Source organism: Ursus americanus, chromosome 2, assembly GCF_024610735.1.
Source record: "Ursus americanus isolate L20-20 chromosome 2, mUrsAme1.1.p, whole genome shotgun sequence".
Lineage (NCBI taxonomy): Eukaryota > Metazoa > Chordata > Mammalia > Carnivora > Ursidae > Ursus > Ursus americanus.
This window is the reverse complement of record NC_142128.1, coordinates 101903651-101917722: the sequence shown is the minus strand read 5'-3', so window position 1 is coordinate 101917722 and position 14072 is coordinate 101903651. Positions and strand designations below refer to the sequence as shown.

The 14072-nt window shown below is 39.6% G+C and overlaps 1 protein-coding gene across 2 annotated transcripts in view; it reads right to left on the bottom strand.

Moving 5' to 3' along the window:
• The window catches only part of SMYD3 (SET and MYND domain containing 3), a 691979-nt gene that overhangs the window by 519685 nt on the left and 158222 nt on the right, over positions 1–14072 (bottom strand). For both annotated transcript variants that reach the window (XM_045796289.2, XM_045796297.2), the window contains exon 2: positions 7306–7369. In XM_045796289.2, the coding sequence (XP_045652245.1) occupies positions 7306–7369 (64 nt within the window). The remainder of the gene's footprint in view (positions 1–7305; positions 7370–14072) is intronic.

Here is a 14072-nt window from a genome sequence, read left to right as displayed (position 1 = left end):
AGAGACAGATCTCGTTATAAATAGTATAAATGTATCTATTTATCTCCCTCAGTATCTATACATTAAATATATAGAGATATGTATATAGTGTATGTACATATGTATGCATATATGTATAAATGTACACACACACACACACACACACACACACACAAAACAACCTCCCAATCTCTATCATTTTCTTTTACCCCCTTTATTTTAGGCACAAATATAAGATAATACTACATATCACTTTACTATTTATTATCTGTCTCACTGAGAAAATGTAAGCTCCACTGGGGCGCAAGGGCTTTCTTTCTGTGTCTTGTTCAATAATATTATGCCAGAGCCTAGAAAAGTCCCGGTATTGACGCTAATATTTGCTAAATAATCAATAGATGGATGGATCCATAATCAAGTCCTTCCTATCTTCACTCACTAGCCTGACCTCCAACTCCTACTTTTTTCTGCATTTATTTTTTCAAGACTTAATTCTTTTAGAGGAGTTTTAAATTCACAGCAAAACTGAGAGGATGGTACAGAGGAGGCCCATATACTCCCTCCCACCCCACATGCACAGCCACCTGTATGATCAACATTCCCACCAGACGGTACATGTATTACAACGGATGAACCTACAGTGACATGTCATTATCACCCAAAGTCCATGGTGAACACCGGTGTTGTCCATTCTATGGGTCTGGACACATGTACGGTAATGGCTATCCACCCTTATCGAACACCATTTTATTCCTCTAACATGACAAGTTTGTTCCTGCTTTCGTTCCTTTACATCTGCTGTTCCTTCTATGTAAAAAATCTGTTGCAGAGCTTTCCATGGCTGGCTACTTTTGGCAATTTGATCCCATGTCAAATGTCACCTCTACAGGAAGTCCTTCTGTAATCACCTTTTCAAAGGTGAACTCCTGCTCACCCAAAGCATATTCACTCATATAACTGTGGGCATTTGTCATTATCTGTCTCTCCCACATCCATGATACAAGCTTTAGGAAAGCCAGGATCCTCTTTACTTGTTCATTGCTAACTGCCCACCACCCTAACCCCCAGAATAACTTAGAACAGGGACTAGCTAGTAGCTACTCAAAAAATATCTACTGGATAAACCCTGGATGGATGGAGGTTCGGAGATAACTATATAGGAAGGGGAGAAGAAGTAGATGCCAATGTGGGTGAGCTAAATCCCCTTATCTACCAGCGCGGGAAGTCAATGGATGATGCCGACACAGATGGCTCAGGAAATACTTCCCCATATAGACTCTAAAAGGAACCAAACGCAGATACAGAGAACAGAGAGGCAGGTGCCAGAGGCAGGGAGTGTGGTGTCAGGGAAATGAGCGCCATGGTCAGAAGGTACAAACTTCACGTTATAAATTAGGAAAGTCTTGGAGATGTAATATACAAGATGGTGACTATAGTGAATAATGTGTTTGTGTGTGTATGTATGTGTGTGTGTGTGTGTGTGTGTGTGCATACACACATTTTTTTTTTAAAGTAGGCTCCACGCCCAGCATGGAGCCCAAGGCAGAGCTTAAACTACAACCCTGAGGTCAAGACCTGAGCTGAAACCAAGAGTCCCACCAACTGAGCCACCGAGGCGCCCCAGTACTGTATTGTGTCTTTAATAACTAGTAAGATGGTAGATCTTAGAAGTTCTCATCACAAGAAAAAAGAGTATAATTATTTGTGGTGAAGATCACTTCACGATATATACATATATCACCTCATTATGTTATATACTAGAACTAACACAGTGTGTAGGACAATTATATTTCAACTAAAAATAAAAAATAAAAAGAGGGGCGTCTAGGTGGCTCAGATGGTTAGGCATCTGCCTTCGGCTCACATCATGATCTCAGGGTCTTCGGATCGAGCCCCGTGTGGGGCTCCCTGCGCAGCAGAGAGCCTGTTTCTCCCTCTCCTTCTACTGCTCCCCCTGCTTGTGCTCTCTCGCTTTGTCAGATAAATAAATAAAATCTTTAAAAAAATTAAAAATAAATTAAAAAGATTCCTACGGACAGATTATTTAAACATAACGTAATGTTTCAAAAACTAATTCCAACCAACAAGTACCACTGATGAATGTATTCATTCATTCACTTAACCAACCATGTTACATCTGCATCAGGGAACAGTAATGCACCCCCTGAACGAGCCTGGCCATCTAACTGCATAAATGGCCAATTAAACCAATAATTAAGATAATTTCTGTGTGAAAAAGGAGGGACATAAACTAGTCTCAGGAGTTTAGGAAAGGAGGGAGCAACATTTGATCTGGGTTATAAAGGATAAGTAGAAGGAGTTCAGTAGGCAGGGGGTCAGGTGTGGGCCCAAGCCCAAGGACTCCCGTAGCCAAAGGCTGGGAAGTAAAAGCGTAGCAAAATCCACAAGCTTGAATTTCATCCTGAGGAAGACGGCCAGGGTTTTCTGCTGGTGAGTGACAGATCACGCTCACACTCTAGAATGAAATGATCGCTCTGGCTCCCGTGTAGGAAGTAGAAAAGGAGCTGGCAGGAGGGCACAGACCACAGTCAATGCAGTAGAGAGGTCACAGGAGCATGCACACGAGTGCTGGTGGAGAAACGAGAGAGAAGCGAACCAGTTTCGATCTTAAGTAGTAAAATCAGCAGGACATGTTGATTAACCGGGCGTGGGGCCAAGAAAGGACATAAACCAAAGATGATTCCAGCCCGGCAACTCAGACTGCTAGGCAGTTGGTGAATTATTCACTGAGGCTGAAAATCGAGAACCAGGAGCACCTGGGTGGCACAGCAGTTAAGCATCTGCCTTCGGCTCAGGGCGTGATCCCAGCGTTATGGGATCGAGCCCCACATCAGGCTCCTCTGCTATGAGCCTGCTTCTTCCTCTCCCACTCCCCCTGCTTGTGTTCCCTCTCTCGCTGGCTGTCTCTATCTCTGTCAAATAAATAAATAAAATTAAAAAAAAAAAAGAAGAAAATCGAGAACCAAAGCAGGTTTAGGCAAATATCGTGCACTGAGGTCCTGCTATATGGCACTGGAGATACAGGTGCACCACCAAAGTAGAGGGGCCCTGTAAGGTATGGGTCTGGTCCTTGGGAAAAAGGAGAAGGCTAGAGATGGAGTCTCAAGGATGATGAATGTACAGATACCAACTGAAGTCATGGGAGCAGATGAGACCACTCAGCAGGTGACCAAAGTGAGCAAAGACAAGCTTAGGGACCCGGACGTTGGGAGAAATAAAAAACTGATATATGATCAAAGAATTTCAACCTTTACAGGGTATTCCCTTCTCATTTACAATTAGATATGAAGCCAACTTCCCTACAGAACACTCCATTCATGTCCTTATCAGTCTGAAGCCTGGCACAGAGCTATTTATGAAACAAACAAAGGGCTTGGCTTTCTGCATTATTACCATTATTGGGTGTGATAGTCCAGACCCCAACTTATTAAATCACCCTGTTAGGGCCAACTAATATGAGATTCATCACAAACGAATCAGATCATTCTATAACTAAGCACAAAATGTAAACCCACAAATAAGATTCACATTTTTAAAGAGGTCTATAATTATTAACATAAAATAGAGCCTTTCCCTGCTAAAACAGTAACTTTTTAAAAGAATATAAATTGCAATTTGGTACAGTATCCGGCTGCTTATTTTGATCAGCAATTAATTCAATTACAAATGTAGATATTATGAATCAAGTTAAATCCAGAAGAGGTAAAATAATAATTGGTGAATTTGTTTGAAATTGGCTTACTTGTTAGCAATACTGCAAATTTTGAGCATGCTTTTTTTTTAAGACTTTATCTATTTATTTCAGAGACAGAAAGTGCACACACACACAAGCATGAGCGGGAGCAGGGGCAGAGGAAGAAGCAGACTCCCTGCTGAGCAGGGAGCCTGATGCGGGACTTGATCCCAGGGCCCTGGGATCATGATCTGAGCCAAAGGCAAACGCTCAACGGACTGACGCACCCAGGTCCCCCTGAACATGCTTTTTTAAAAGAAAACTGAACCCACACCTCCTCTTTCATCTCAAAATCACCTACGATGTTTGGTTATACAGAAATCAGACTGGTTCCCATATGTAAGCCCCCTATCGCATTTTATGACACATCATAATAAGGTGTCCACAGAATACAAAGCCACTGATGACAAAATATTTTCCAGTATGAGAAACAGTACTGAACATAGCAGTCAATATATACATATATGTGAACACTAGGTATGAAGGGTAGACGGACAGATTGGTGTGTATCCTCCACTCACAAAACAAACACACAGAGACTACCTCTGGAAAACAGAAGTAGGAACGGGGAAGGGAACTGGAGGAAACATTCACTCTTCTTACTTTACTTTTCTGTTTAAAAATGAAATGTGATGGTGATGGGTAGTGAGGAGGGCACGTATTGCATGGTGCACTGGGTGTTATACGCAACTAATGAATCATCGAACTTTACTTCAGAAACCAGGGATGTACTGTATGGTGACTAACATAATATAATAAAAAATAATAATAAAAATTTAAAAAAATGAAATGTGAAAACAGTAACACTGAAACCAGCCATATGGGCGTGAGGTACATTATACCTAATACCTCAACGGCCTCTCTCACACAACTCGTTGATGCCATGGCCCCACACAGCAAATGCTAAGCTAATGAACCAAAGTTATATCCCTCCAGGGCAAACATATTATAGATTTTATGCTACAAATCCACATCCTCTATATCAATTTCCATTCCGAGGGTGTTTTGCCTCCTGTTCATTACTGTTCATAGTTCAGTGTGTCAGTTTAATTTTGTGCTGCTTTGTAGGAATCCACAATAATTACAATGTTTAATTCTGTACCTGAAGGGTGAGCTAAACAGAGCAGTTTAAATGCATATATTCTGACCAATCTTTGACTCCCATCCTGCCTCTACACAGACCCCATTCCCCTCACACATACAAGCATATGCACTAGTTGGCTTATATATGATTATCTTCCATCTTACCGGCTATTTTCCCATTACTTTCTACAGTATATCTGACGATGACGTTATTATTGACGCTACAGTAAACAGCTAATGTATGTGGTCAAAGGACATGCACTACAATGAATCAAAATGACATACCCACCCACCAAACTCCATCCACATGTTCTAATCAGATAATGGGGTTTTTTCCTTGAGTGTACTACAAAAGGAGGAAGTAGCATTAGAGAAAAAACATTCCTAAAGACAGGGGAAAATAAAAGTGAATGTTTGGGTCATTAAAACTGGAAAAGAAGTTCATCCAGAAGACATATATAATTCATTGGTTCTATATATAGTCTTCTTAATTTGAAGTTCCTTGAAATGAATCTCAGTTTCACATGGATAAGATAGATAACATCACCATAAAATAGTCTATGCAGAATTTATCTCGTAGGAAAAAGCGTGGCTTTGTTTTCATAATGTGCTTTTTCTTCTTATAATTACTAATGATCTTATATAAATCTGGTATCGTTCTGTGACAGAATTTTTGCTTTACAAAATGAGACAAAAATAATCCAATTATTTTTCACATTCCCTATTTTCATTAGGAAAGTGTTACTTCAAACCTTCTATTTTAGTATTTTTTGTTTTGTGTTCCTTGGGGATAGGGTTGCACCCTTATTAAAAACAAAACAAAAGCCAGGAAAAAAATGTGAATACAATAGGAAGCAGAAAGCTACAACTAATCAGAATGTTAGAACAAAAATAAAATTTGGGCTTAGAAGAGAAATTAAATTAGAACTCTGGATCCAAATTCCAGGGCCTACTCAGTACAGCATGTTTGGCAGCTTACTTAGCTCAGTCCCCTGACTGGTAAAATGAGCACAATGGTAGTGATCTCCCAAGCTTCATGGAAGAGTAAACAGAATAAAACAGTACCTGACACAGTAGATATCTCATAAATATTAGCTCTTATCAGCAGTTCAGATTAGGAAACTAAGGCCCAGAAAGTTTCCATGCCTTCTTGGGGATAAGTTAACGAGCTAATGGCACAACTGTCATTAGAACTTGGGTCCTCTGATTAATTTGTATGTTTAGGTTCCTTCTCTGTTAAGATCACTCTATTTGCAGTCTGGAGAAATTAGGTTCATAGGAGAAAGCAAGAGAGCAAAACTCCCTCAGAGAAGCACAGCCTAGATGTAAAAAAAAAAAAAGAAAGAAAAGAGGAACACCAGGTGTTCTCACATGCTCACGCGCGCGCACACACACACACACACACACACACCCCAAAATAAGAAACAAAAAGAACGGGTGGAAGGTTGAGAGCAAGTGACACAGACACAAAACCTCCAATTACACATTTTATTATGATGCAATGCATTACAGCATAATTACATTTCTTATTAAATGATTAATCATAAGTTTAGAAGAAAAGGTTATGTTGAATGTTAATTATACACCCTTTAAAGAACTTCAAAGACACTAACAACGGTACTCTCACAGACTCTCTGCCAGTTGTCCTAAATTAAACTCTTAGAAGGCAATTCGGCACTATCTTTAAAAATTCAAAATAGTGTATCCTTTAACTCATCGGTACGGCTGGGAAGAATTTATCCTACAATTAACCTGTGAAGGTGTACAGAAATGTACACAAAAAAATGCTTGGTCCATTACTGGCAATACCAAATATTGAAAAAAATTAAGCATTCATCAACGAAGTGACAACTGTGGTGCATTCATGTAATTGAATCAGTGGGATGACACCAAAGGGTCCTCTAGACAGTTTATAAAACGAAAAGGAGAATTTAGGTATATAAGAATAACCCATCTCTGTTTTTCTAAACAAAGAGTATAAATATGCAAATGTGTTAGGAGGAGAAAATGCTGCAAAGACATAAGAAACTAGGTATCTCTGGACAATGGGACTCAGGTCAGGAGGACTAGAAGATAGGCGTGAACATTTTTTTTCATGATATATGGATATTACGTACTTAGTTTATAAATATAGATATCATATAAATGATATATTACCATACACATTAATTTTTAAATTAAAGGAAAATAAGTTAAAATAAATCAAAGATTGTAAAGAAACAGCAATAGACCAATGGGCATAATAGAGCACAAATTAAGAGCAGAGAACTTGAAGGTTTCCCTTATACAGAGCTGAACATTCTTTGTATTTATTTATTTACTTCAGAGAGAGAAAGAGAGAGAGCACATGAAGGGAGAAGCAGAGAGAGAGGGACAAGCAAGCTCCACACTGAGCTGGGAGCTCAATGCGAGGCTCGATCTCAAGACCCTGAGATCATGAACTGAGCCAACTGAGCCACCCAGGTGCCCCTGTAGCTGAACATTCTTACCTGACACTTAGCACTACAGTATTTTGCAACTCGACATTGAGAACATCGCATCAGCTTTTCCTTCCTGTTAAAAAAAAAAAAAAAATCACATTAGGAAATGAGTGAGAACCATATATATTTGAAGAAAGAAACATAAATCACCATACTGATGGCAATATGTCCTGCTCAGCCCACCTGTATGCTCCTGTAAGACTTAGATTTTCACACTGATGACTATCTTTCATCTTCAATGTGAGATGTAGACGTAACAGCTAACGGTCTCTTTTTCTTAACTGTGGTAAAATACATATAACATAATATTTACCACTTTAAACATTTTTAAGTATATACTTCAGTGTGTTAAAAAGATTATTCAAGGCCCAAAATGGAGTCGCTTTTTCTAAGCCCCATATCATGTTTGAGACTTAACTACAGTTTTGGCTCTCCCAAAGATGAAATCTTAAACCAGTCAATCAGGGATTACTAGTTAGGTAATCTGCTTAGTAGATGCCTGCTCTCCCCTCAGGAAAGTGAACGACTTTTTCACCTAGTATAATTTTCTCGTTCCTGCTCTCTTCTGCCTATAGAAGTCTTTCGTTTTGTACAGCATCTCAGGGCTACTTTCTATCTGCTACACAGGGCATTGCCCAAATCCTGAACCACTGAACGAAGCTAATGAGATCTTTAAACTTTGCTCCGCTGAATTTTGTTTTTTAGCAAATGGCATTAAGTACATTCACACTGTTCTGCACTAGCACAACCACTAATGTTCATTCTAAAAAAAAAAAATTAATTAATTAAAATCAGAGATTCCCATTGAGACCAAAAATTTTGCTCCACAGAGATTTTAAACTCTTCATATGAAATACAGAATCCAGTCCCATCAACTAGCTGAAGTATTCTATACTCTTCAGATATAAAAATTGTATAAGTCTTAACTTATCACACAGTTTAATTATGACTATATTCCTTCTGGAAAATGATTTTAAAATTCCATTAAATCCAGTTACGACTTTAGACATGCTGAACTGAGATACTCAAAAGTTACATCCCCTTAAATCACCTGTGTAACAAAAAAGCAAAAATGAAGAAAAAGTTGAATCATAAAATGAAAAGAATAAATGTGATGATAAAATTAACAGTGACAAACAAAAGGTAGGAAGGACTGTGGATAAATAAAGGGTACCCGAGAGCATTAGAAGTCAAACCGTAATATATCAACGACAAAACAATAACAAATCCTTCCAAGCACTTCTAATGTGCCAGGTACTGGTCACAGACTCTTACATCTATGATTTACTCTTACGTTCAAACAGTCCTATAAGTAAACAGTCTTATTACGACGACTTTACGGATACTTCAATTCATTTCAAGAGATAAAAAGTAAAGAGTAGTGCAAACACCATAAAGGGCAGGTGGCAGAGATACTGAAAGGGAAAGAACAGAATCTTAAAGAGAATCGGAACCTAAACATACCAGGTACTTCACCTCTGGGACAGCAACGGTCAGATACGGAACATAAACCAAGGGGAGAGGTTAAAATCTAAGCAAAGGGAAGCCAAAGGGCCTCCCATCGCCAAGTATAAAGTTGTAGCTGCCACCTATCAACACCCCAGGCAACAACGCGAACCAAGCAATCTGGCCTTCACGTTCTTGCTTTGACCATCACACCACGTTGCCGCTCTTGGAAAACACTGGATACAAACAAAATCCACCACGCCACACCTAGGAGGCGAAGTTGGTTAAATGACCGAGTGAGATCGAGTGTGGGGTCAGACTCCGCACTCAGCACAGAATCTGCTTGAGATTCTCTCTCTCCATCTGCCCCTTCCATTCATTCTCTCTCTCTCCAAAATAAATAAACCTTTTTAAGAAAAATACACCCATAGGCTGTTTATGAGACACACTTCAAATAAAAGGACACACAAAGGAGAATGAAAACGATATGCCACGCAAATAATAACTAGACAAAAAGCCTGTGTAATTACATCAATTTCAGAAAAAAAGGACTTTACAGTTAAAGATCTTGTTAGAGATGAATAAGTTCAATAATCAATGGTAACAGACTTCGATTCCCAGGTGGAGGTACCTAGGGACAAATGTACCCAGTCTCAAAATATACAAAGTACAAGTAACAGATCTGAGGAGAAAATGACCAACACAGTAAGTTGATACATGTAAGACCCTTAAAATAGTGCCTGGAATATAGTAAGTACCATGTAAGATTAGTTATACCTATAAAAAGATAAAGTATTTTTCAGAAATTCACAGACCAAGCAGATAAAGAATTAGGAGCTCAATAACTTACTTGATTTCATGCAATACAAAGACCCTTACACTTGTCACATGAAGTATATTCACACATTCCTTTTAAGTACCCACTGCCCATTTACAAAACGTGCCCAGAAAGTAGACCACAGAGCAAATCTCAAAAATCCCAAAGAGTCAATACCATATAGATAATTTTCTCCAACCATAAAAGAATTAAATTAGAAATAACAACAACAACAAAAAAAAAAAAGCCCAGGGAAATATCATGTGCATGAAAATGTAAAAGCATGCTCTTACGGAATTCAAGGATCAAAGAAGAATGATCATAAAATGAGAAAAGATATAGATATTTTTTGTTAGGTAGGCTCCACACACAACATCAGGAAACAAACTCACAGCCCTGAGATCAAGAGTCACATGCTCTACTGACTGAGCTAGCCAGGCATCCCTAAAATAAGAGGATGGATCATATCAACAAATGTCTTCTAAGATGACTTAGGAGGAAGTTACAAATAAATAACATGAGGAACAAAATGGAATGGAACTCAAGAGTCAGTAGAGTGAACAGCAAACAGGAGAGAATTCTGAAAGAATGGCAGCAGTGATACAGTTTTCGAATCTCCTTAACTCACCCCACAAAAAAATGACAGTGCAGGTGAGACAGCAGTCCTGAGTATCACCCCCTACCCTGGGAAACATCCCAACAAACTCGAAGTATGAATGAGCACAGGACACCACTACCAGCTCTGAGACTTAAATCAATATATTTGTGGGAGAAAAACAAAGAAGGCAGCTGGGCTCCCAATAAACCTGAAAACAAAAGAAGCCCCAAAGTGCCAAAAGATACCCAGTGTGGGGAGCCAACCTGAGAACAGGTAGCCAAATGCGGGAGAGGATGCTAGGTGCAGGAACGTTCCTGAGGATGTCACTGGGGTCCCCGTGAAGGCTGTCTTCCTCAGACCTGGCTCCTCAGACTTTCCCTCATCTCCCTTATTCGGGTATACATTATTCAGAGGCAATTTCTGTTCCTTGCAAATTAAAAGCCCAGCTGTACAAAGTGTTTCTTCTCGATTTTAAAAATTAATGAGCAGGAACAAGATACCTCAGAAGGTCAGTGATGAACAGGTTAGCAAGTCGAACTGTGTCCTCTCCCTCCCATAGCTACCAACCCAGAGCTTTAAGGAATTTTAACACGGGATTTTGGCAAAGTAAATACCAATATTAGACTAAGTACCTAAATAATTGAATCGTCGTTTCGACGTGTGAAGGAAACTCCTTATCATGAGTTATTTAAATGTTCAGTTATTTTTACGTATCAAACAACGAAATAAATTTAAGTTCTCAAGTTTCACAAAAAAGGTCAACAGAATCCAAGAGAAAAGCTGCGTGTGTCTGATCAGAAAATCCCTGAGCTTCGGTAGAGTCACTGCTTGTCTCTCAGGGGCAAGACTCAGAGCCTCGCATCCCGTGACGCAAATCCCAGCGCTGCAAAGGAGAATGAGTGCAATGAGTTTCCTTCCAATGCTAAAATGATTTGCTTCTGCCTCTCTTGTACAGCCAACAACTATAAACTAGATTTGAAGATGACCAAAGTTGTACACAATCTAAGGCAAATTACAGTAGTTTCCGAGGCACAAAGAAGTAATGAATATAGAATTTTCACAGACTGCAGAAACACGCTGCTTTCAAAACGGTTAGCTCAAAGGCCAAATGGACTTTCTGAACAGAAAGCATCTGTCCCTCCCCTCCACTCACGCTCTCTCTCTCTCAAATAAATAAATAAAATCTTTAAAAAGAAAGAAAGAAAGAAAAGCAATCTAAGGAAATAGGTTAGCATAGTATCAGTAAGAGGAAATGATTAGTTTTTTTTTTACCTCTTTTGCCCTCTCCACTTAAGAGAGAAATAGTACTCTATACCCAAATAGGAGAAGATACTAAACTATTTTACACCAAAATCAGTGTTATCTTTAGCTCTACCCACCAAAATAGCAAAAAAAGAATCCCCAATCACCTACTCATGTAAACTGTGATATGCTGTAGAAAAGTGTCAAATCACAGAAAATTCTCAGGTTGCTCAGTGCCACACATACAGTGTGGTTCATAGAGCAAACCAGTTAGGTCCTCTCTTCCAAGTAAAGGCTGGGACATAATGAGTTTCGCCAACAGCACAGGTAACAGAAATGTGGAAAGGAAATGAAAACAGAGCAAAATTACTTGTTCTTCCAGTATACAAATTAAGAAGTTATATATGAATACAGGAGAAACCACTGTCTCTAAAAAAAATCAAAGGAAAGATTAATTGGCCCTTCAAATCACAATTGGGGTAATATTTAAGGGAGTTAAGTATCCCAGGATTTAAAACTCTGCCCGAAATTAATATGGGCAGGTGCCAGGCAGAGGAAAAGAAACTTCCTGGAAAGGATATAGAAAACAAACAAATTCTAGTGACTCAAATTCCTCCCAGCGCTGGCACCTGCAGAATCCATTTTAAACCTTCTGTAGAGAAAACTGTATCTACAACACATTCATATATAGTATGCTTAGTACACAGGCAATATGTTTTGATCCCCTAGAAGTCTCCCAGTGTGCCCTGCAGGAGAATCTCTCCTTCAACGGCCACCCACACACACCTGCTGGCCAGTCTGGCTCCGGCAACGGCTCAGGAAATACAAGGAAGCTTGGCAACCTTCGCGCCCTCCGAAGCAACTCATCCGGACAGAGCACAGCCCTGTACAGTCAGAAGGAACCCAGAGCCCACCGTGTGTCTTTGCAGCCTCTTCTTCTGAGCTGAAGATCTGTGCCCAGGAATCTTTTGCACACCTCTGTGCTTTCTCAAGAACCAAAATTTAGTTTGTGGCTGATCACTGTGACCTTTGAGAAGAAAGATGAGCTAAGAGAAAGAACAGAGCTCAATTAGATAGAGCCCACATCACTTATACTTGCTAAAGAAAGAGTGTTGACCATGGGATGTCTGATGTAATACCCCTGCCTTCAGACAAGGCTTAAGGACGTTTCTCTGATAACAATTCCTGTGACAATATTTCTTCACACAATTAAGACACAGGATGCTCCGTGGAGTATGGGGAATACAGACTGTCTCAAGAATCAAGAGCTCCATTTTTCTTAAAGGCAAAAACCAAAATAACTATGTGAATGAGGTCTAAATATAATTTTTAAAACAAAGAGACCATAGACATAATATTTCTTTAAAGAATTTTTATGTGTGTAAACATCACTGAAATCTCAGAATCCTGAACTCATTAAAAATGTTAATGTCAGGTACCCAAGTACTTGGCTGTTTCCCCATGGAAATTTCTGAAGCAAATGAAATTCTCCACTATGAAAAGGAGATTATCCCCAAAAAGTCATGCAATTCTATCCAAGGGTAGTGCAATTACTTTTACTCTGACCAAATGAAATACACTGCAAAATGCTAAACATACAGAGTTCCCTTTGGCATAAATATTAATAATTCAGAAAAGAAATCTTCCATTTTTGTTTCCAGATGGTAATTATGTTGGTATGGGCCCAACGGCTTCTTTTTAAATTAAAGAGGTTCACATCCACCATCCAGCTAACTATCAAATAGTTTTTTTTAAGAATTTATTTATTTAGTTGAGAGAGTGAGTGAGTGAGAGAGCACAAGCTGGGGGAGAGGCAGAGGCAGAGGGAGAAGCAGACTCCCTGCCAAGGAGGGAGCCCAACAGGGGGCTCGATCTGGAATCATGACCTGAGCAGAAGGCAGACGCTTAACCGACTGAGCCACCCAGGAGCCCCGCAAATAGTTTTTAATACAAGATAGCAGATGTGGTCAAAATTACACAGACTCATAATACAGGAAGGCAGAATTGGTTTGGACTCATTTTTCTACAACCCCTATCACTTTATTTCAGATTTCTAAATTCAAAGTACAAAACAAGAAAATGTAATGGTTAATATTTCAGGGGGAAAAAAATGAATCTATGATCCAGAGGCACCATATCTTCCTGGGCAAAAAACAAGCAATTTAAACCCACATTAGCGCTCAGAGAAAAAGCATGGCAAAGCATCTGAGCCAAATGAGCCACGAGAGGCAGACCATCTGACTTCTCCTTCCACTCTTCTCCGGCTCCTGAACTAAACCTATTGTTGTACTTGGGGAGACAGTGCTACCTGGTGAACACAAACACCAACTGTTAAATTCAGCAAGTGTTCAGTGGTTGGCCCCCATGTGGACAGCACCCTGCAAGGTCCTGCGTTGATACATGCAGAGAAGGCACGACAGCCACAGCCCCTAGAAGCTCCCGATAAACAAGAACAGGTCAACACATACCACTTGCAGAACAAGCCACAACACGAAACCAAGTTTTGAGAAGCAGCACAGAGTATAGGACCTGAGTTGAGATGATGGAAAAGTCACGTTCTTACCAAGAGTGACTAAGAGAAGATGGCAGAGCTGTTGTTAAGGAAAGGGAAGTCCCCGTTACGTAAAAATGAAAATGATAGAGCAGCTTAGAGTTCAAAATCGGCACTGCAAG